The sequence below is a fragment of the Protopterus annectens genome, chromosome 2.part2 (genome assembly GCF_019279795.1).
Source record: "Protopterus annectens isolate FY-2018-M chromosome 2.part2, PAN1.0, whole genome shotgun sequence".
NCBI lineage: Eukaryota > Metazoa > Chordata > Ceratodontiformes > Protopteridae > Protopterus > Protopterus annectens.
The window spans coordinates 329,588,567-329,612,992 of record NC_056730.1 but is presented as its reverse complement, the minus strand read 5'-3'; the positions used below and the strand labels follow the sequence as shown (position 1 = coordinate 329,612,992).

General features: G+C 42.7%; 1 protein-coding gene across 1 annotated transcript in view; it reads left to right on the top strand.

Moving 5' to 3' along the window:
• The window catches only part of CCDC125 (coiled-coil domain containing 125), a 1,485,470-nt gene that overhangs the window by 277,039 nt on the left and 1,184,005 nt on the right, over positions 1–24,426 (top strand). Inside the window, exon 4 of the mRNA XM_044063882.1 lies at positions 16,332–16,409. Within this exon, the coding sequence (XP_043919817.1) occupies positions 16,332–16,409 (78 nt within the window). The remainder of the gene's footprint in view (positions 1–16,331; positions 16,410–24,426) is intronic.

The window sequence follows — 24,426 nt, the reverse complement described above, 5'->3', positions numbered from 1 at the left end:
TGACCACGCCAACACTGGTACCCACTCCTGCGCAGTGTGTCACAAATATCACCATGGCACCTGCCTCAGACACCTACCTTACTGTCTCAACAGGAGAACCAGATTCTGCACCCTCAGCTCCCAACATTGAACCTTGCAGCTTGGCTAATCACTTAAATTCACCCTTAGCATCCCTCAGCAAACCTGTGATGGATGTCATCTTGGAGGTGAGAAGACCTAGTACTAGAAAATCTTATGCTGACAAATGGAAAAGATTATGTGCATGGAATCAGTCTCAAGGAATGAGCACAGCAGCGCCCAATTTACCTCAGATTTTACAATACTTAACTGAGATGCTTCACAAGGGCCTGTCTTTTTCCTCCATTAAAATCCATGCCTCAGCCATTTCAGCTCATTATAACACAGAACCTCCCCTCTTCTCTCATCCTCTGCTCAAGCAGTACCTCAGAGGGGCCAAAAACTTGAGACAACCCAGGAAAGCTCCAACCTCTGCCTGGGACCTTAACTTTGTATTGGAGAAACTCACTCTACCTCCTTTCGAGCCAGCTGCTACTGCAGACTTAAAATTTCTTTCTTGGAAAACAGCCTTCCTTCTAGCAATCACTTTAGCTAGAAGGATTTCTGAGTTACAGGCCCTTATGGCAGTGTAGCCTTTCATCATCTTTCATGCGGGCAGGGTATCACACAGGACCAATCCATCCTTCATGCCTAAGGTAGTATCCAGTGTGGCTCTTAATCAGTCCATTTATTTGCCAACTTTCTTTCCCAATCCACAAAACAAAGGGGAACAGATTCTGCATTCCTTGGATGTGCACATACAACTTAGATTCTACTTGGACAGGACTAAAACTCGAAGAAAATCTGAACAACTGCTGGTAGCATTTGCTGCAGGGGCAGAGGGAAAGGCTATTTCAAAACAAACCATTTCTAAATGGATAAGCCATTGCATTCATTTCTGCTATAAGCACCATGGAAAACCTATCCCCCAGGGGATCCGATCTCATTCCACCAGGGCTGCATCTACTTCTGCAGTTTTTCTCAGAGGTGTTCCTACCAGGGATATTCTAGAAGCTGCTACCTGGAGTTGAGTTCATACTTTCACCAAGCATTATCATTTACCAATTTTCTGTAAATCCAGAGCTGGCTTTGCCACTGCTGTCTTGCTGGTCCTAATGCTGTATAAATCCATCCTCCCAACCATAGCTTTGGGAATCTACCCAAATGTAATGACTGCAACAGTGAAACATGAAGAACATAGTACAGTTGTGTACACTTACCATAAATGTAGATGTTCGAGTGTATTCACTGTTGCAGTCCTGGTTACCCTCCCTCCCTCCAGCCCCGTTTTTCTCTGACTATACCTCTATTTTCTGTTACTATGCTTAAAAGCCTTTTTGGTGTATTTGCTTTTGGTTGGAGGTATATTTTTGTGTTTTAAAATTTTATTTTGCTCCCCATTCGGGGGGCACCTGACATCTGGGGCAAGAAAAACTGAGGTAATGATGTCGGCTGCATGTTTTATACCCCTGACGACCTGACATCATGGAAGAAGGGACAGCAACCGACGCAGGACCCAAGACTTTGTTAATCAGGCCGACTGAGGGCAACCTGCCAGCAGATTACCCAAATGTAATGACTGCAACAGTGAGTACACTCGAACATCTACATTTATGGTAAATGTACACAACTGTACTTTTAGGCTGCTAACATTTAACAGCATAACCTTCAGTTTGTCTTGAGTGGATTTTGTTACATCGAAAATTTATTTTGACATTGCCTAAAAAAGGCAATATGGGGGAAGCAAGAGCCTTTGAGGGTATTTGAAAGCCTAGAGGAGACAGTGCAGACTGTCTCTGTCAAAGCAGCGTGGTCTGTCAACCATGTTCTCTGAGGCTGACAGATACTGGATCCCACTGGACTGACACCAGAAGCTCTGCCAATTGTTGAAGTTTATCATTTTTTTGTCTGTATCATGGCATCATCCTGGCTGAAGGTAGAATGCTGTTTAGGGCTAAGGACATAACTGCCGGAACACATAATGTGAGATTTCAGTCATGCCTCTTTTCATATAGTCTAGAGTAGTACATCTAATGTCATTCACCCTAACATGGACTATGACAGAGTCATAACGGTACTTTTTGTTGAGTGACTTGAGTGCCTGGTCATTTGACAGATCCTGGCACCTGACAGGCAGCTGGCTGTGACCTTCTTGTCCAGCCTGGTGAGGGGGGCATCTGTGTGTCTCACTATCAAGTTGCCTGTGACCAAAACATTTGGTTTTGTGGTGTTTTGCCTTAGGGGCTTATTTGCTGAGACATTTGCATGTGTGCTTTTATGTGTAGTGATTTCAGTTTATATTGCGGTGTGTGGAGATGGTTTGCTGTTATGAGATCTCTGATTTTTGGTAGGCTTCTAGTGAGTACCTGCAAGTATGTGGGTTTATGTGTCATGACCCTTATCTTGTGTGAAAGGAGAGGTGTATGTACTGACAACCTTTTCAGTGTCCTGATGTTGTTACATAAGAGGATTGATTAACTCCATCTCTGACATACTGTATTTCAATGTTTTAGAAATAAGTGTTTGTCAGGATACACGAGGCAATTACTACATTGCCTCAGGATACCCTTGTCTATCAGGCTGGCTGGAGAAGTGGTGGGAATCTCACTGTCCATTGCAGCAGGTTAATGCCATAAGTACTGTTAGGGAGTGGGCAAGTTAGATCAGTTTTGTTGGAGGTTAGAGATGAAAAACTATGGCAACGCTGCTCAGTGCATAGCTGAGTTGCCTGCAGTGCAGCACAGATGCTTGGGAGAGTTCAGTTAACAGACGTCTAGGAAAAAGTTTGTTTCCAGGTGTTTGCATATATACAGGGCACGGCTAACTCCCGTTGTGTGGTGCACAACTACATGCTAACACGAGACTTAAATATAGGCAAAATTAAACACTTAATAAGAAAAACAAAATGTGAGCAAACCAACAAAAATAACTAGAGGAGGCCCCCTTCACTCTAAAAGACACACAACACTGTCTGGTGACCTTATTAGAAAAAGTACAGGGGCTTGATCTGACAGAAGAACTGTTAGTTACATTAGATGTCAAAACTTTATTCACGGTAATCCCAAATATAGAGGGCATTGATGCAATTAGACTTTATTTGGCACACCTCAGCCATTATAGTTACAATACTGTAACCATGATTTGTACACTGTTGGACCTGATTTTGAATCATAATGTTTTTCTCTTTGATGGTTATTTTTTGCAGAAACAAGGGGTGGCCATGGGTACCCCTTGTGCCAACACCTATGCCAATTTGGTGTTGGCACAGTGGGAGGAGGAACACATACTGAATGATAACATCTTTAGTGACTTTCTAATGTACTATGGTAGGTTTGTGGATGACATCCTTCTGTTACAGAAAGGGGATGAAACACAACTGAATAGATTTATTGAATACCTTGAAAGCACTACTAGCTACCTTAGATTCGTTATGAATTTGTCACTAACTAGCATAGACATTTTGGATGTCACATTGTATAAGAATGCTCTGGGTAGGCTTGATACCAAATGTTTCAGGAAAGCATGCTGGAAGAACAGTATATTACATAAATCTGGTATGCATCCTTCTCATATTTTCCCAAACATTGCAAAAGGACAATCTTTGAGGCTTTCACGCCTCAATACTGATGACAAGGGTATGACTGAATCCATCAATTTTTTACATGACCTTTCGGATAGGGGGTATCCGGATAAGGTTACTGCCAATGTTTGTAAAGAGGTACAAGCACAGAGGGATAATAAAGGAGCCCCCTATTTTTCCAGTAAACACAGGAACTACAATAGTAGACATCGTAATAATAATTTGAGTCACGGACGTTCTAACATGCTTCTTACATATTCCAGCAATGTTTTTGAATTTTGTGATATTTTCAAAAAAAAATTGGCCCATTTTATCAGGTGATGAAGTTATAAGTAAAGTAGTTGGCTGTCATTCTAGTTTTATCTTTAGGAGTAATAAAAGTTTGAAGAGAATGTTATGCTATGGCCCTAGAGCTGCAGTGATTGATTCTCCACATGGCTTTGGAACTTTTTCCTGTGGCAAATGTAAAGCCTGTACCTTTATAGTCAGAGAACAAGTATTTATTCATCCCAAAACCAGGAGAGAATTTATGCCAAGATTTTTTGCCACATGCAACAGTAATTGTCTTGTTTACTTAGCAACCTGCACGCAGTGTCTTAGTTTTTATGTAGGTAAGACTATGCGCAGGTTTAAAGAAAGGATTTTGGAGCATGTTGGCAATATCAGGAACAATGTCACTACTAATGCTTCAGCAGCACACACAGTTAAAACAGGACACAATATTTTTGCTTTAGAGTCCTACAGTTAGTTAACCCTGGTATGAGGAAGGATGACATGAATAATTTTCTGGAGAATTTGGAAGTTAAGTGGATAATAGCACTGCAAGCTCACAAAGAGCCAGGACTTAATGCTAATATTCCTTTAAAGCCAGCATTAATTAAGAGGACGTTAATTGATTTGATTTGGTGTTTTTAGTGACATGTGACTTTACTCTTTGTGTAAATCATTGTTTTTAAGCTGTTTTTATGTGGATCTGAAGAAGCGGTAACTCCGTGAAAGCGCTTATCCTTTCTTTTTAATAAAGAATCTACAAAGGACATTTCTTGACCTTCATTCAGCTCTGCTGGTTTGCTCACATTTTGTTTTTCTTATTTGGACTAATTTGCTTGTGAGCTACCTTTAGCAGGAGTGGGTACTGCTTGTTTGTTTTGCAAAATTAAACACTAATCCACCAGTAGGAAATCACGCAGTGGCCCTTCCTGCAGCAGTCCCCAGTTCATACAAGGCTGGATCCACACTCTTCTGCCACAAAGGTGCAGGGGACCCTTTCTTAATGTAAAATGGCTGGATTAATGTTCAAGTGTATCAGTGCAGACCAGCTTCAGCAGGTTTGAATACAGTCCATGCTATCTAAGTAACAGTGCAGTGCAAAACAAGTGCAGAGAATGAGGCAGCTACAAACAGTAAAACAGTAAAGAAAAGACAGAAAATAATGCAGAAATTCAATTAATGCAGTTGAAAAAGTGCAAATAAAACTCAAAATATACTTATTGTCATGCTTTTTGCTTTGGATGTCTTGGATTCAAGTAGAAACACACTAGACCTGAACCAATCAGTTGAGGAAGAATGAAAATGAACAACACAGATAGAACGTTATGGTGAATACGAAACTTCTTTTTTTCAGTCAGCTCTGCCCTTTTCTCTTATGCAGAGCTAGTTGTTTTGTTAGTTATCTGTAATCAAAGTGTGCTGTATCCTTTTTTTTTTTTTTTTTGCTCCAGGAGCAGTTGGAGACTTTATGTTTGATTTATCTTAGGTTAGCTGATTGCTGTGAGTGACTAATTGCATCTGTTTATAAAGCTCTGCTTGCCCGGGTGGGTTTTATTTGCGATCCTGCCCTTTCTCTAGTTTCATGTGGGGAATCTCTGAGGCTTGATTGTGCCTTTAAGTTGTTATCCTTGGACAAATAGCAAATTATACAGTTTCATTTCCAGGCTGTTCTGTTCCTTGGTCTTTACAGAGCCATCTGCTGCTCTCCCCTGCTGGCAAGAGTTGACTTTGTGCTTTATTTGATTTTTTTATCAGTACTGCACGTCATTCACATGGCTGTCTTTATTGTCAGTGCTGAGTTTTTTTTGCACCTTCCTTGTTTTTTGTGAAGCTTCTTCCTTTATCCATAGTGAATCTTACATTGAATGGAGTTTCTGTACAAACTTGGCTGTGCTTAGACTGTATTATGCTTTTGCGTTGTGTATGGCAGTGGGTTCTATGCTATCTTCCTATTGCTTGGCATGCTGTATTTTACAAATAACAAGTCAAAATATGAGCACACCAACCAAGCTGAGCAGAGACAAATAAAGCGTTATCTTCCAAAACTTGATTTTAATGGCTTTATTGTAGAAGGATGAGCGCTTTCACGGGGCTACCGCTTCTTCAAATCCAAATTTGTATTTTACCCCAAGTGCTCTGGTTTGGCTTGCGGATATTCTTTGCATGGCCTACTTTTGGCTATTTATGCGCACATTCAGCTTAGTCCATGTCATCAGACCGTTTTCTCATTGCCAGAGTGAAATTTCTGCGTGCCCATTTTTGCCTTCTATCTCAAGTATTTTGGTGGAATTTGGCTGAAATTTTAATACTTTGAGATTAGGGCTGAGTCTTTGTGTGATTGTTTTGGTTATATTTTGACTGGGGGTTTCTCCCTTCTCCTGTTACCAACCCTGTTTTCATCTTCAGTGTCAGCTGGACCATTCATGCATGGTTTTGTCTCTTTCTTCAGGTATTTCTAGGAACTTTTGCTCAACTCATTCCTTAGGGTCAGTGCCATCCTATATTGTAACCCCAGTGAGCAGATACTGTCATTTCTCATGTCTTTGGGAGATCTTCAATAACTTAGTTCCCTCCTGGAGTTGGCAGATTCTATTGGGACTGTCTGTTACTTCATGAAGGTTGACCACTATGCTTTTGGCATCTTCTTTGACTTTCTTTAATTCCTGAGACCTTGATCTCTACTGGATTGACCTTGATAATGTTGGCATTGACTTCAACCTTCTCGACCCTGACATCTGCTTAGAGTTGACACATTTCCTTTGAGAGGACCGTGGTCCCTGCTGGGTTTACCTTGACTGCATGTGTATCTCATGAGGTTGGTTGCAACCTGCACATCCCTGTTGACATCATTGTTCTTTAAGGATATCTAGGCTGTCACTCCCTCCCTTGGATTGCTTGATGTCCTTCTATTCATCTGTTGCAGTATTTATAACATGTGGGAGTTTCCCACCATAGACGACCCGACGTCAGCCAGTATACAAAATACTTTGCTACTGTAGGGCGTGGTATGTTGCACATAAGCTGTGATTGGAAGTCGCCCATAAAATTGATGTATGTGAGCACCATCCTTGTAACATCTTTGCCACCAGATCCGAAAGCCAGATTCCAACGTACGGTCTGACTCCAAGTCATTTGCGATTCTTCTAAATTCAGATAAGTGCCCTGTTGGAAAACTTTCTTACTTTTGCTACTGTCCATGGTTAGGGTTCATGTCATCCAAGAGGGGCAAGTGCCACTGTGGATGACAAATTCCACACAAAGATAACCACCTCCATTGCCTGTTCTGCTTGGGCCCAATTCATGTCCACAAAAACTGCTCTACTTGTCAGATGTTTGTCACAAAGACTTTAAAGAGTAGAATATCCTCCTTAGCTATCTGCCTTGAGAATCATCACTTAAAGCTGCTTGCAAAAAGTGCAGTGGAGAAATCCCTGGAGCCCAAAACAGAGTCAACTTTGAAGTGGAAGGCCAAAAAGCAAAGGCTTGAACCTTCTGCTGCACCTTTGGATACCGGTCTCTTGAAGCAGATGACAGCCCAGAGTCCTGCCTGGTTCACATCTGAGATCTGCAGGCCGAGCCTAATGTCCAGGCCACCTTGGATCCGAGCATTAGAATGTGTGCAGTAGCTGAGCAGGCATCCATATCAGATGTCTGAGATGAACCACTGCTCATGATTACGGAAGGCCCTAAGGGGACTCCACATATCCTTGTTGGGGAAGAAGTAGATTCTGACCTGATTGAATGTAGACCTACGTTGGGCCTTCTGACTCTACATAAAGCAGACCTGCATGAAAAAAGAAACAAACAAACAAGCATTTGTCTCCTCCAAAAGAACCTGCTAGCAATTGGAACCAATTAATTCAGGGCCATTTCAATGTCCTTATGTCACTTAGGCGTCCTCCAGATTTTACAGCCCCCCACCCCAGTACTGTCTCTCCACTTAAAAGAACTAGAGACGAGGATGCGTCTGATGAAGAGGCATTTTCAGGGGATGAGTCCCTGCTTTACTCTTCTCAGATCTCTTTCTCTCTGGGTTATGCCTCCCCTAAAGAGGAATCAAATGGCACAGACTCACCAATGCAAGACATGTCCTTTGGAGAGACCCTAGCTAAGATGTGATACCACCTTAAATGGGATAGCACCCAAGTATTTTAAGTACTAAAAAGATATTATGATCTATTACAGGTGGAATCACCTAGTCCATCGGCTATCCCTCCTGCCTTGCCTGCCTTTCTCGATGCTTTTGCTTCAGTTTCACAGGCACCAGATTTCCAGCCACATGCCCCCAAAAAACCAGACCACTTCTATAAGGTCCCAGAGGACTGTAAGTTTCTCTTCAGATGTCCTTGTGCTCACCCTTCTGTAATTTCTGTGGCTTCTGATAAGCCATCAAAATTGCTGCCCTCCACTACCCTCTTACCATCTGATGAGGTTAGGAGGATCCTGGATTGAGTAGGCAAAAAAGTGTACACCTTTGCCACTCTAGCATTCAGGGCCATAAATTACCAAACACATATGACCAATTTCACATTGGAACTTATTTCCCAAGTTTCATAGTGAATTGCAGGCCTGTCTGACTCAGAAAATATAACCTTGCCTACTTCTTTGCTTGGTGCTTCTTCTCAAGTAGCAGGTCACTCCATAAAATACAGCTATAATGCTGCAGAGGCTTCTGCCAGAGCTGCTGCCTCTGGGTCAGTAATAAGATTTTCTTGGCTAGAACATCAGCCCTTACCTGAGGACGTAAAAGCCAAACTTATGGATGTTCCTTTGGACAATTCTGTCTTGTTTGGACCTGCAGCTGCTAACCTGTTCGTATCATTGCAGGAAAGGAGTAAGGAACTTCAGGAATAGAAACATATTTTGTTTCCCCAGTACCCAAGTTCCAAAGAAATTATCCCTGCAAAACCTGTAGTTGTCTGTAGACATTCCCGTCAAACACAACCCAGAACAACAAAAAAAAAAAAGTGCCAAGAGACCACAACAGCCTAGGGCCCCACTGACAACCCTGCCCATCTAAGTGGCTCTTTCCAGACAAGCCATCCTCTCTTTGACTGCTTTCTCCCTCCCACCCACATCCCACTTTCCCAGCACCTATCCCTATCCCTACCAGCCTGGGAAACCATAAATCAACATGTCTGGGTCCTCTCAGTTGCTCAAAAAGGATACTTCGTGGTGTGGGAATCAACTACCCTCCATCAGGGGCATCCCTCAACCTCCCAGGGAACAACTTGTTTTTTTTCCAGAAGTTCTGTTAGAATTATTATACCAAGGGACCATTCACTTTGTCCCCAAAAACCAAATAGGCAAAGGATTTTATTCCAGGTTGCACTGGTGCCCAGGAAGGAAGATCCCTGGAGACCAATCCTTGACCTGTCCCATCTCAATACCTTCCTAAGAGTACCCACTTTCCACATGCTGACCCTCCAGACTCTGTTCCCACTCATTCTGCCCCAATCCTTCATGATTACCCTGGTATCAAAGATTCATATCTGCACATTCCTATTCATCCCAACTACAGAAAGTTTTATGCTTCTCTATTTCATCATGGCATTTTCAATTCTGTGACTTGCCATTTAGACTTTCTTCCACACCCAGAGTCTTCACCAAATGCTTTGCTCCCATAATTGCCCACTGCAGACTAAAGAGAATACACATCTTTCCATATCTGGAAGACCTTCTCCTTCTAGCTCCCACCACAGAAAAGTTGGAACAAAGTATTGCCTTTACCATCCATCTTCTACAAAATCTGGGGTTCACCATAAACTTAAAAAATCAGTTCTCACCCCTTCGCAGGATCATGGTTTCCCAGGAGTGCAAGATACAGATAGATCTTATGAAGGTCTCCCTTCCCCCACAAAAGGTACAGAACCTCACCTCTTACTTCCAAAACATTCTACTGGTTTACCACCTTACAGCCAGAGAGTTCATCAGGGTCTTGGGCCTCATGGCATCCACGATTCCCATGCTCCCCTTAGCCAAACTCCACATGAGAAAATGGCAATGGTATCTAAAATATGTTTGGAGCAATACCAGCACCCTTTAGAATTCTCCATTCCCCACATCCCCTGTCTGAAGAGGGAACTTCATGGTGGATACATCAACTGTCACTCAACCCAGGATTAGCCTTACACCCTCCTGCTCCTTGTCAAGAGATCTACACAGATGCCTCAGACTTAGGTTGGGGAGCAACCTTCGGCCACCTGAAAGCACATGGGATCTGTTCTCCCTCTCAATTGAAGGAACACATTAATGTAAAGGAGATGAAGACACTGCTATTAGCCATGCAAACTCTTCGCTCTTTATTCCAGCCAGGAACTCTAAAACTGTTCACATACAATATGACAGTTCTCTGGTATGTGAACAGATCTGGTTCTTCAGGCTTGGGAGCTGGCTGTAAAATTCCAAGTAACCCTTCAGGCAGCGTACATCCCATCCTCTCAAAATTGTGTGGCAGATTACATGAATAGTCCCAAACAACATCCCATGAATGGATGCTCCAAAGGTGTGTTTCTAGAAATTGCCCACCAGTGGGGTATTCCTCAAACAGACCTTTTTGCCTCCCCCATGAGCAGACATCTTCCACCGTTTTGTGGCAGAGAGCCCTATCCTTTGGTCTGGAAAGTGGACACTCTTTCTTTCTCTTGGAAGGGGATGTTTCTATTTGCATTGCCTCCCCTCCCTCTCATACCAAACGTCTTCCACAGAACTCAACAGGACAAACCAAAAATCTTGCTGGTGACTCCCTTTTGCCCAAGACAGCACTGGTTCTCTCTCCTCCTGCATTTAGCCCAGGAAAATCACCACAAGTTACCTCACAGAGTGGACCTCCTCACAAAGACAAAGACAAAGGGACCATCAACCATCCTCACTTGGTGACTCTTCAGTTGACCCTGTGGATGGTAGGGTACTAATTCCTTTCAGACACCTATTCTCTGAAGATGTGCTCACAGTCTTGCAGGAGACCAGAAACCAAATACCAGAAAATCATACTTAGCAAAATGGAAGAGATTTTCAATCTGGTGTCTGAAACAAAATCAGGATCCATTAGCAGTGAAAACTCCATTGGTTTTGACTTATTTGTGTGACTTGTTCAGTGCTGGTTTGGCTTGCTCTTCAGTAAAAGCTCATATGTCAGCTATAACTACCTGTCTGCCGCTATCTCTCCCTTTGCTAGCAGACTTTAGGCAAAACAATTTCTTAAAGGCATATTACACATTAGGCATCCCAGGAAACCTGTTCCGCATCCCTGGGACCTTAACTTTGCTTTGGAAAAGCTGACTGCCCCATTCTTCGAGCCAGCTTCCTCAGCTTCTCTTCAGCACTGTTCCTCGAAAAATGTTTTACTTCTAGGCTTAACTTCAGCCAGATGAGTGTCTGAGTTACAGGCTCTTGTGGTATCTCCACCCTTTCTGATCTTCCACAAAGACAGTGTCCCCTGCACACAAACCCCTCATTTATGCCCAAGGTAGTCAATGACCTGTCTTTAAATCAGTCCATACATTTACCCGCCTATTTCCCTTCTCCCCAGAACTCTAGTGAGAGAGTCCTTCATACCTTAGATGTCCATAAACAACTTAGATTTTATTTGGATAAAAACCAAGGCTGTTAGAACGTCAGATCATCTTTTTGTTTCTTAACATCCCAAGGCTCTGTGGTAGGCTGTGTCCAGGCAGACTCTTTCCTCCTGGATTTCAAAGACTATTTCCTTCTGCTACACTCATCATGGTAAGACTCTTCATTCCCTTGTTAGGGCTCATTCCCACAGGGCTTTTGCCTCATCTGGGGCCTTTTTAAAGGGATTGGACACTAACTCAATTCTTGAAGCAGCTACATGGACCTCAGTCTATACCTTCACCAAACACTATATGTTAGATGCAATTTCTGTATCTGGAGTAGGATTTGCTAGAGCCAATACAGCAGGGCTTCCTGGAAAGCCCCTCATCTACTGCCTCCTCCCTTACTTCATGAGCTCTGGTATTCTCCCTCATGTTATAAGTACTGCAACAGATGAAAAGAAGGACATAAAATAGTTACGTAAAATCTTACCGTAATGGCAGATGCCCTTCTCTTCTCTGTCACAGTATTCCTATCCCTCCCTCCTTCCCCCTGGCCTTGCTTCTTCTTTGATGATTCTTACTGTACTTCCTTAGGCTGGCATTCCTCCTGGGGCAGTCAGTTCTGAGGATGGTGTGCACATACATCACTTTTACAGCCAATATCCAATCACAGAAAACATGCGACATATCACGCACCCTACAGTAGTGAAATCTTTTGTATACTGGGCAATGTCGGGTCATCTACGGTGAGGAACTATTACATGTTATGAATATTGCATATCTATCGTTATGGTAAAATTTTACACAACTATTATTTCTTTCTAGTCATTCAGTTTTAGGTCTGGTAGGAATTCTGCCTTTCATCATGGATTTTATTTTCTTGGGTAGTATCCAGTTCTACTGTAGTTTCTCACAAGGCCTTCTGTACATATGCTGTTGGACAGACCTCCTCCTTCATTTTTCATTTCTCCCTCAAGTCTTCTTTAGGTAAGTCTTTTCAATACTTCAGCTCCTTCCCTATGTTCTTTATACCCAGTCGGTTATGGGGTGGGTTTCACTTCTTGGACAGGCTGCTTGATGGGACCTCTCCCCTATAGACTTCTTTTCATTACTTCTGAGCGTAGTGGTCAGCGATTGAATCTCAGCTGGCCTGTTGCTACACGCTGGTGTTTGTAAGAGGGTTCGGTGTTAAACTTATTTCCACCCTAGGTTTCTTGTCAGTAGCGTAACATGATGGCACCTCCTTCTTCCTCTGATATGTAACAAAGTATGGTGAGAACTAATGACCTACAGATATTGCTTCTTTTGAGGTCCTTCGGTTGGGGAAGGCTGTTTATTTCTTTTCTTGCCCTTGTATTTGTGCTTCTGATATTATGACATGTAAGTGTTTTTCTTTTTACCTTCCAGTACTTTTAGACTTGTAGGCTTATTTGGACCTGGCATCTGTGGCAATGAAGTTGTCGTTTCTGTTACTTCTTGTACTTATCTCTTTTTTTCTCTCTGTCAGCATTGTGGCCCAATACAAGTTCTTATGTTTATTGCTATTCTCATGATGCAGGTGTAGTATGCAGTTTCTGTTAAACATCATTTGGCAATTCCCTCTGGCTTTTGTCATCTCAGATGTCATCCAGCAGGGTAATATTTAGTTTTGGACAGGATGTAAACATATTTAAGGGAGTATATTGTTTTTCTGCTAATATGCTTCTACACCTTAAACTAGTAATGTTAAGGGTAGATGTTAGGGTATTCCACTGTTCTTTTATGTAATTTCATTTTCATTGTTTACCAAAGTGGTTAGGAGTGGATCTAGTGGATCTTTTGCCATTTCCATCATGACTTTGTGTCATTAGTGGTCTTCACTCCCTTGAGGTCTTCACTGTTGGTGACAGTTGTTCCTGTTAAGTCCTTATTCTGGAGATTCGTCTAAGACTTTTTGACCTTGTTCATGTATCATACAGGGTCTTTGGAGACTACACACAACCCAATGCTCATGCTAGGACCTTGTTTTGGAGACTTCTGAGCTAATCTTCTTGTTCATGACTGACACCGAGGGCTTTGGCATTTCTCCTGGAGACTGGCTAAGGATATGATATTTCCTCAATACCTAACTTGGTTCTAAGTCAGTTCACTCTATTTCAGCCTTGATATTTTATCAGGGCCAATTGGGATACCTTTGTTTTCATGAACAAGAACCAAGTCTTCTTCGTAGCTTAGATACATCATCTTAAACCTTGGTTTTACATAATATTGTAGCCAAGTATCTGATAATTTGTTTGCTGCTTGGCTGTCCCTAACTTTATTTCTTATTATTTAGACCCCACTCGTATACTTCTGATTAGCAGCCACCTTATGTGTTTTCACACAGTACTGTCTAGAGCCTTAGCAAACAAAATAACAGTAGGGAAATGAACAATTTTTCTAACAGCATGCTGTATGAGACAGTACTGACTGTCATTTGGAGAAGAAGTAAACTCTTCTACCCCCACCAGTCTGAAGTCCTACAATGTTTGCCATTGCCTTTGACTGCCTTGTCTTCTCATACCAGAGTTCTTTGCAAGGTTGGCATTTGTGATTCATGTCCCTTTTCTGGCTGGAAGTTTTTAAAGACTCTCTTCTATCTCCTTTAATCATTTCTAGGTGTGTACTTCTCTCTCTCTCTCGCTCTCTCTTTTTTTTTTGGTCTGTTTGCCACCATTGTCTGTCGATCATCGACCCCCCTCCTGAACAGTTTTCCTATTATTCCCCATCTTTTTGGCATGGGCTGACTGTAAGGAAACATCATTCAGACAGCATTTGGGTGTTTTTTTTGCTTTTAAGCCCTAGTTGTCACACCCACAGGGCAAAGCAACAGGAAGGAGATGCAAAATGAGCTGACCGCTTAGGATGTCTCTTCCTTTTAAGCAGTCCTGTCTCTTCCCCAGAGTACAGTTGGTGCTTTCCCCAGCCACCACTAGGGAAATTACCCTCCCTAATGTGTCAGTGAGTGTTGTGCACCCCCCCCCCGGGGGAGAGGCAAGTGGGACAATCTCCTTCTTCTTCACTGCTGGAGCCACTGAGTGAACCCAGGTTGCCAAGTTTGCAGTCAGAACTCCATCCCTCTTCACCGTAGAGCTAGGTGCATACTTATCAGTCTTTAGGGAAGCCTCTATCCTTCCTTTGAGACTCTTATGAAAATGTGATATGTGCAGAGAATTTTCTTATTCATTGCCACACCTCCCTTATTGAATCTTCCAGCAGTGACAAACTCTCCAATCTTAATATTGTTCATTTGTGAGCATACTTCTATATGTCCCTAAGGGAAGCCTCCATACCATCCCTCACAACTGTCTGAGATGATGTTATATGCAAAGAATTGTCTTATTACAGTGGCATTCCTTCCCTTTTTGAGACTTCTAGTGCCCTCCTTTCTTCTTGTAAGGCATCTTCATATAATAAATAGCTAGTCATCAGCTGGCAGACATCATGCAGTCTATATGTCTGTACCTTTCTGATATACCTAATGGTCTAGCCTTCGTAATTATGGCATCTTTTCTAATGCGTCATGGATAGTTGCTGTCTTGCCTGATCCAGTCCTGACTGAAGAGCTTTTTCTTTTTCACTGTTACAGCAGCTGCTGGTTGTATTCCTTGTACTTTGTCTATACACACACTGGAGAACATGGAAGAAGAAAGTCAAGACTTTCTTAGTGTGGGAGTCAAGTTTCAGTCTTTGTATGCACCTTTTCCAGGATGCAAACAAACCTCTGTCAACTGTGGTTTGAGTATGACCAGCAGTAACTGGACAACTTGAGATCTGGAAGTAACCAGCATGGTCATAGTAACTTTCAGATTGGACTCTAGCCAAGAGGTTAGCCAAGACTGCCTCCCTCCCTGCAGGATGGGAGTGCTGGCCATCCCTGACAAGCTACTACAGACACCCAAGCTCCACTAGTCAGACTCTGGTCATCTGTGATGTGGTCAGTGCTACATGCCTATAGAACATAGAGCAGGCTCTGCTTTTTCATTACCCTTCGTTAATTTTGATACAGTATGAATATTGCCCTAATGTTTTACTGCTACAGGACTCCTCCCCAAAATAAGGCAGAACAGTTGTGTCTAGGTATACTGTGGTTCATAATGGAGAAACCATTGTGGCAGTTTGAATAACCTTTACTGTCCTGTTTGGGATTTGAATTAAAGGTGTGATGTATATTGATGTATATTGATAAGTTGTTGTCTACTACCTGTATATAGCTATAGCATGCTTTCCATGCCAAGGTTTTTGGAATCTGCAGTGTTGTTTTGTTACCAGGATATTTTATTGTTGAGTTTATCAGTAGAAGAACTGAATGTGGTAACCAGCAGTGCTGTCTTTGTAGGAGGCTTGTGTTAAATCATGGAGGAAAATGTTAGCCTTGCTAAGAGATGTTTTACCTCTAGGGAAAAAGTGAACAGAAAGACCGATGTCTGTGAATAGAATCATAACGTTGTGGAAAATGATACAAAGAGTCACTCCCTTGAATGCATATATTATTATGCTAAGCACCCTTGCACAACTGCACTTGCCTTTTGGGTAATAGTTGCTGATACTATAAGTTTGTTGAGTTACTTTGGAATTATTACATTAACATAATAGTAAGCTGAATTTCATTTTACATAGTGCACTGAAGAGCTAATCAGATTTACTTGTACAAAGCCAGAGCAGTGGTGATGTAATGCATCAATGATTAGGAATCCAGGGATGTGGGTGCTTTCCAACTGCACAGTTACCCTCTTAGTGAATTACACTGCTGTGTACTGTATTATGAGCAGCTACTGGTATTAATGACTTTGGACGGTAATCTGAATTTTCAGTATGAGGTCTTTCATTGCCTTTTCTTTTTCCAGGCAGTGTTTGATAAAGCAACACCCCATACAAAAGCTTTACTTCAGAAAATGGAAGAACGAAAGAAAGTTTTAGAAAAGGTAAGACAAAAATATGATCTCTGTATTGCAAGCGGAAGAACTTTAAATGTGTGAACTGTTAAATGATTCTTCTTATAATTACCAATAGGAAGCTGCTTTATATAGTAAACCTAATTCCTGATTCCAGCTTGGTAGACTAAAAGTTGAAGCTGATAAGTTTTCTGATTACACAGTTGGAAATCTCTTCCTTGATATTAGTTTGATGTGTTCTACTGCTTGTTTGCCTTCCTAGAGTAGAATCTTAAATGTAAGCACTTCTGCAGTAGTGTGCGGAAGAGATGTAGTTGGCACAGTTATGGTGTGTTGCCAAAGAGGTGGAAAAAGACTTGGGTGACAGAGCCAAAGCAAGCAAGAAAATAGTATGTCTACTGCTGTTACACCTGTAAGGTCTGATGTGATCCAAGTCTATGAATCCATCTTGTGGACTGAAGGAGTTGATGCTGTTGGACTGCATGTTGTCTGTGGAGAAACAATTTTACTAGCTGTGAAACACATGGGGTGAGGTGATGCTATGAGAAATGTGCCTGTGGAACTCATTTGACAAACTTTATGCCAGGTACAAGGTGGTGTTAAGCAGATGGACAACTGATCAGTTAGAGGAATAATAAGCTATATTTATTTTGGTGATAGTGAACAAGACTACAGGATACTATGTGATTTACATTTGTGATTCACTAAAACAGATTATTAAAGCAGGTTGGTATGAGAAAAAGTGAATTAAAAAGCAATGTTCTTCCACTTTCTGTTCATGCAGGAATGACTACATCACAAAGGAGCTGTACAATAAATTATGCATGTCACAATCACCCTACTTATCTAAACACAGATCATTCTCTGTGCAATTAGAATGGTCTATAGTTAAGTTTCGTAAGTTAAATTGCTTTCTGAATTAGGATTTTTTGCATTTATTGAAAGAAAAAATGTTTGAGTCTATATTACATGAATGAACGATCAAAATGTTGAGTACAACGTACTCGACACATGTTGATTGATCGTTCATGTAATCGAAACCTAAAAACCCTGAAAAAAAAATCGAAAGATTTTTGTTTGTTCCACACCTTCCCTATACTAACATACAACACACACACACACACATACAACCAATGCATACAAGCCCCTACACACTCACACCATTCAAACACTTAAAAACCTACACAAACACATCTACTTTTAAAACAAAGTGGGGGGCTTCACCCCCCCCCCCCACACTCCCTAACTAAATATATCAACTCCGAGATCGCTGTACATTGGGAAAAGGGCAATTTCCCGGTAATCGCAAAGCGACTTCTTACACAAGCGATTACCGGGAAATTGCCCTTTCACCAAGATTACCGGGAAATTGCCGTTTCCCCAATGTACAGCGATCTTGGAGTTGGTATATAAAAGAAAGCAGCCTCTTACCTAGCCATTCCGGACAGTGTAGCGTGTTTACGTCACACGCTACACTCACTAGCAAGGCCGACTAAAACATTTCGGAATTCCACATTTCGATATTTACAGTCTCCGATTACATGAAGGTTCGATCAAAGTGTGTTGATTATGTTGTACTCGACATTTTGATCATTCATTCATGTAATATAGACCCAAATGTTTTATTTACAGTTGCAAAAAGAAGGCACATCATGTAACATTTGCGGTTTACATCCTGGTTTACCTTAGCCTAGTCATATTTCTGTAAATGGTTAAACAATAACCCGCATATTAAGGAGCAGAATAACCTGCATATTAAGGAGCACAATGGCATTATAGAGAAAGGTTTTGTGCCACAGATTTTATTTTGTGCTACATTAGTGCAGTCAATAAATATTTATCAGTACTTCATGCTGAAAACTAAGTGTCTCTTTTGAGCAACTTCGTTTAGAGAAACATAACTGTAGATGTTTGTGATAAGACCCAGATTATTCACATTCTACTTGTTGTTTATTAGATAAAATGCAGATAGGCATCCTTGATGTCCAGTGACACCATAAAGGCCTGAGGAAGAAGTGTGGGTAAGGTTAACATACAAAAGGTGGGGACCTTCAGAAAGGTATTTAGATGGGAAAGGTCTAAAGTGGGTCTCCAAGGACCATCCTTCCTGGGAACCAGGAAGATTCTGGAGTTGAACCCTTTTCCTACTTGGGAGGGTGCTTCTAACTGAATGATGCCATGAGAAAGAAGGGTGGAAATGACCTGGAGAAAGACTTCCAGTTGTTCTTTTGGAGGTTGTGGAATACGTCTGGGGGGGTCTTCCACACCATAAAGTATCCCTGCAGGATGATGGACAGGACCCAAGAGTACTGAGTTATCTGTTTGCAAGCAGAGAGAGAAAGAGAGAGGAAAAGGGACAGAGGTGTTAGTGGTGTAGGAGACACACAGTCATAGACTACTGCTGGTGTTAGCCTGAAAGGACTGTTTTTGTGTAGGAGTAGAGTAGGTATATTTAGAGGAAAATGATTTCCTGACATCTCTCTTACCTTTGGAAGATTGGGGCCTGGCAGACTTTCTTAAAGAGCTGGTCTTGGTAGGATAGTTCCTCTGAAACCTGGGCACTAGGGAAACAAAAATATGATCTGAAGTTGTTGCCTTTATTTGCTCTTCAACCTATGGGGTCTCGGATCCAACTCGGCCGTATACTAAAGCTGTAGCCTCCAACATCTGAGCTCCTCCCCTACCCATGTTGCCCCCATCCTCCAAATCCCTCAGATCTCATTTGCCATGTTTCTGTAAGCATCAGGTTCTCTTCACTCTGAGCTCCTTGGGGGATTTCATTTAGCTGTGAGTGTTTTCTAATATATTTGTCTAATATTCTTTTCTCAATTTTGAGCTTCTGTTGCTTCTACTCTTCCTCTGTGTTTCTTGCCAGGAAAAAGTATATTTTTAGTGGTTGCTTTTCTCTCCCTTCCCTTTCATTTGACATAGCTAATTTTTGGTTTAGATCTTATAGACATCTTTTCAAAAAAAAAAAAAAAGTTAGACTAGTTTCTGGTTTAATAGTGTGTTTTGCTGCAGACCTTTGTTGGTAGTTTGTTTCTTTCCTCTTGTGTTATTGCAGTTTGGTATTTTTATTGCAAGATTATGACTGACCTTAAACCTGCTGTGTTCAAAAATTGTAGCACTTGTGTGCACAAGATCCCACTGTCTGACTCCCATGCTGAGTGTGTAGTTTGTCTAGAGGCAGCTTATCTTGACTCTGCTTGCTCCGTCTGTGCTGGTTTTAACCAGTGAGCACTTATTGACCGCCTGAACAAGCTCATTTTGAAGGGTCTTCTTCAGCCATTCCTTCCACGTATGGGGCTCAACCCCCCTCCAAGAAGCATAAGGATAGGAAGAGGTCCCCCAGCAGGTCTTATCTCTCCTGGTATCCTCCTGTCAAAATCACAAGGTCTTCGGAGCAGACAGCTTCAGCTCTGATAGTCAGTCGAAGCTCCCCTTCTCCTTGGAGCTGTAGCTTCTCCCCCGAATCCGTGATGTCGAGACCTAAGTTTCCTCTGTTGCAGCAGCCTATGCCCTCTTCCAGGCCTGCTTTGGTGGCTTCATCTGTTAGGTCCTCCTGTAGCCTCTTCGAAGCCAAGGTGGACAGTATGATGGCAAAATTCCTCAAGGCACAAATCTATCTGGGGATCTTGCCTGCTCTGTCCCCTCCTGGATCTACAACCAAGGTCTCTGTCTTCACTGCTATTGCTCCTTCTGTGATCCTGGATGTCAGAATTATTGGGTCCAAGCCTCCCTAGAGCCGAGATGTCAGAGCCATCTGGTATGGTTAACTCGACTCTGACTTTCTCCCTGTCTCGCCTGGCTTAGATGGTTTTGGAATCTAGCGACTCTCAGAGCCGTAGCTTAGGTGACAGATCCAAGGGGTTGACATCACCTATGAAATTCTCAGAGCTGTCTCTTCCTCTCGCGGCTTTGGCACTTGACAGCTTGTCTGTGACTCCCCACTCATATCTGGGGGCAGCTGGGGCCTCTGGAGCTTTCCTGTTTACAGCTTTGGCTCTGGTGGGGATGCCTGGGGTGTCCCAATCTCCCTCAGCTTTTGAGGTGGTAGAGAGGGTCCTCTCTGCACCCAGAAGAGCCTTGGCTGTACCTGCTTTGGACTCCAGTCCCTTCTTAGCTGTTTCTGTGCCTGAGGCATCTACTCTGTCCCCTCCGGGACAGCCTGCTCAGAAGAACTTCCAGTCTGTTTCCCACGTGGAACCCCTTGAGTCTTCTGATATCTCTCAGAAACACATGTAAAAGCAGACACCTGGATTTTCCTTTGGAATTCCTCACTGAGAACACTGATCTCGATGAAGAAGGGTCCTCCAGATCTCCACCCGAAGGTGTATTCTTTGGAGACATCATGGAAATTCTTCGCCAGAAGGGTGGTTGATCTTCCAAAAGACCTAACCCAGAGGAATCAGTGTTTCTGGAAGCCTTTGGGTCAGGCCCATCAACTTCTGTAGACCTGTATTCTATGCTAAACACTTTACCTTGAGATGAATCATAGTTGATTATATAACTTCTAGTTACATAACTGAACTAAGTTCCAAGTTTTTTCTGCTGACTGTATATAAGTTACAAATATGTTTATCACTTTGGAAACTCTTGTTTTATTATCTTGTATTCTGTTGTGGAGCTTTTCTCCCCGGTCCTCCACTGAAAATGGGCTCATTTCAGCCTAGTGGACTTTCCCGGTCAACAAAAGCAAATAAATAAATAAATAAATGTCTTGGATGTCCCCCCCTGCAGATCCCCTTATTAACCTTGTATCCCGCAGGACGTTGCAGGAACCAGATACAGGGGAACCAATCTCTAAGCAGCCCAATAAGATCCTTAGTGCCCCTTCTGACCAGCCACATTGGACTAGAAAGATCCCAGTCGATGCCATGGTGTTGGCAGCTGCCACCAAGAAGGAGCTAGCCCAACAGAGCTCCACTGTCTATCCTCCTAACAGGGAGTCTAGGGCTTTGGACAGGCTCAGAAAGTGGATTTATGGCTTCAGCATCCTTCACTTTGTGAGCGCTGAACTACCTGACACATGTAACCAGGCTACAGAGGGACTTGGTTAACGAACTCTCTAGCTTGGTCCCAGGGTCCATATATGCAGAGGATCAGAAGTCCTATTCCTCAAGAATGGCCACCCACCAGTATATTTCCAACATGTCCATAAGGTTAATCTTGCATGCAGCAGAGGGTGCTTCATGGGTGGCCGGATCAAGCATTGTGGTCATACACCATGTCTGGATGCAGCTGTGTGATTTCTTGGAACCCTATAAGGCACCTTTTGTTAATGCTTCCATCGATGGGATTGACCCTTTTTGGTCCAATGGTTAGACACACACTCCCAAAGTGAAAAGGACAGAAAGACCTTGTCTGCCTTTGAGATATGCTTCTCTACCCTGCAATGGTCCTTTTCTAGGAACCAGCGTAGAGGTAAGAAGATATAGTTCCGTAAATTGTAGGGTCCTTTCCAGGATTCACCAGGGAACCTTTCTTCTAGAGGCAGAGGAGGAAACAGTTATAGTAACAGATGCTGCCCTCGTGAAAGAAGGGGTCCATTGAATCAGGGGTCTCGAGATTCTTTCTCGGACAGGCCTGATCAGCGATCGCGAAGGACTGACCAACCACTCTACTCTGGAGGCAGTTGGGGGATGTTTGTCTCTACACACAACAGCTTGGGAAGCCGTCACAAGAGATCATTGGGTGTTAAAGATCATATCCAGGGGCTATTCTGTACCCTTTTTTTAAACATCTCACCCAAGGAAGATCCTCCCCGATGTCACACCCAATCAGCGGGAGGCTGCAGCATCAGAGACTGTGAATCTGCTCTCAAAAGGAGTTATCCAAAGCTTCCCCCTAGACCTGATCGGATCCGGCTTTTACTCAAGATTCTTTTTAATGCCCAAAAAGACTGGGGACCTCAGACCCATTCTGGATCTCACACTTCTCAACAATTCTATTGCCAACTCAAAGTTCTGAATTGTCACACTGCAGTCCATTCTGCCCTTCCTGCAGAATGACAATTGAATGTGCTGTGTAGACCTTCAGGATGTGTACTATCACATCAAGATGAACAGGTACTCCAGATGGTACCTCTGCTTCAGGCTGGAAACCAATCACTATCAATTCCGAGCACTGTCCTTTGGTTTCACCACATCCCCCATAGTGTTTACCAAATGCATGGCAGTGGTAACAGCTCACCTGAGACTGCAAGGATTCCTGGTGTTTCCTTACTTTGATGGTTAGCTCCTAACTGCTCCCACCAGGCATTGACTTCTTCAAGACAGAGAATACCTGCTACATCTAGCCTCGACCTTGGGCATATCTATCAATCTAAGCAAATCCCATCTGATTCCTGTCCAGGTTATAGACTTTATCAGAGCTCGCTTGGACACCCCTTAGTACCTAGCTATCCTTACTCCTGACAAAATCTCCAGCCTGAGATCCCATGTCAAACAAATTATGGACACTCCTTTGCTCCAAGCCAGTCTTGTTCTTCAGACCTTGGCGTCCATGGTGGTGACAATCAACCTAGTACCCTTAGCCTGCCTGCACATGAGGGTGCTTTGGTGGACCCTAGCCGTGCAATGGTCACTTCGTCTCTACCCTCTGAACCACCATATCATGATCTCCTGGGAATGCAGACATTCTCTCATTTGGTGCATGCAATCAGATGACCTGCTCCAGGGCCGACCTTTCGTTCTTCCTCCCCCTCAGCCGCTGTGACCATGGACACTTCCCCAGCTTGGGTGGGGGAGGCACTATCTGGGACAGACAGTTCAAGGCATGTGGTCCTCCCTAGAGACCAGTTTGCATGTAAATGTTCTAGAGATGAGAGTGGTGCTTCTCATGTCGCAAGCCCTCTAGTCCTCTCTTCCCACTGGTACTATTGCGACTCAAATGGACAACATGTCAGAGTTTTGGTTCATCAACAAGCAAGGGGGGAACTAAGTCTAATCTCTTGTGTTGAGAGGCCACGAGGTTGTGGCAATGAGAGATCTCTTCAAATCACTTTCTCATAGTGACACACATTCCGGGGAAGTCAAACATTCTAGCAGACAGACTCAGCAGAATCATTCTGATGCCTCACGAGTGGTCTCTAAACCCTGCAGTGGCAAATATGATCTTCCAGAAATGGAGTCAACCTTGCTGCCACCTGTTTGCGTCTCCCTCCATTACCAAGTACAGCGAGTTTTTTGCCCTGATCCCTCCGCTGGGACAATCTCCAAGAGATGCTGTAAGTTTTTTTGCCCTGATCCCTCCGCTGGGACAATCTCCAAGAGATGCTGTAGTTCATGCTTGGCCCCCTCAGTCTACTTTATGCCTTGTCCCCCTTTCCACTCTTTCCCAAATTTCTTCAGAAAGCACAGAGATTGAAGAGCTATGTCATCCTCATTGCCCCCTTTTGGCCCAGTCAGGTGTGGTTCCCCTTCCTTTGGTCTCATCTGTGAGTCTTTATTATAACAATGAACAATTAGAATGTCGAACACATCTTTGTCGACATGTATTTAGCGAACACTGTTATAAGCAAAAGCTGTAAATGTCTAAAACGTTAAGTTTGAAATTTCATAGTTGGCCAACAGATGCAAATGAACGAGTGATGTAACCACATCTACATGGTTCATATTTAACTTAATTTATAAAATAAAAGGAATAAATTCAAATAATACTGAAAGTTTATGCAAGTAAATATATGTAACTACGTTACTGGGTATGGGATCTGTAGAAATATATAAGTTTTATTTATTGCATTTGTAAATAGCAATCACATAGCAGACTTATAAAAGGCAGTATACTAGGAAGTGGTTGTGTGATACACATGCACTGTATACTACAATGGCTCATGCAACGCTGTTTTTCCCTGGAGTCGTGAATGAATATTACAAAACAGTTAAATCTCAAAAGGGCAAGGATATGCTACATATAGAAGGGTACCTTTTTAATTTCGAAAAAAAACAATGAAAGAGAAGAGGTAGTGGTGCCATAGATTAAAATTAAAAGAGAAATGCAAAGGTAGGGCAGTAACTAGAAAAGATGTTCACGGAGATTTATTACT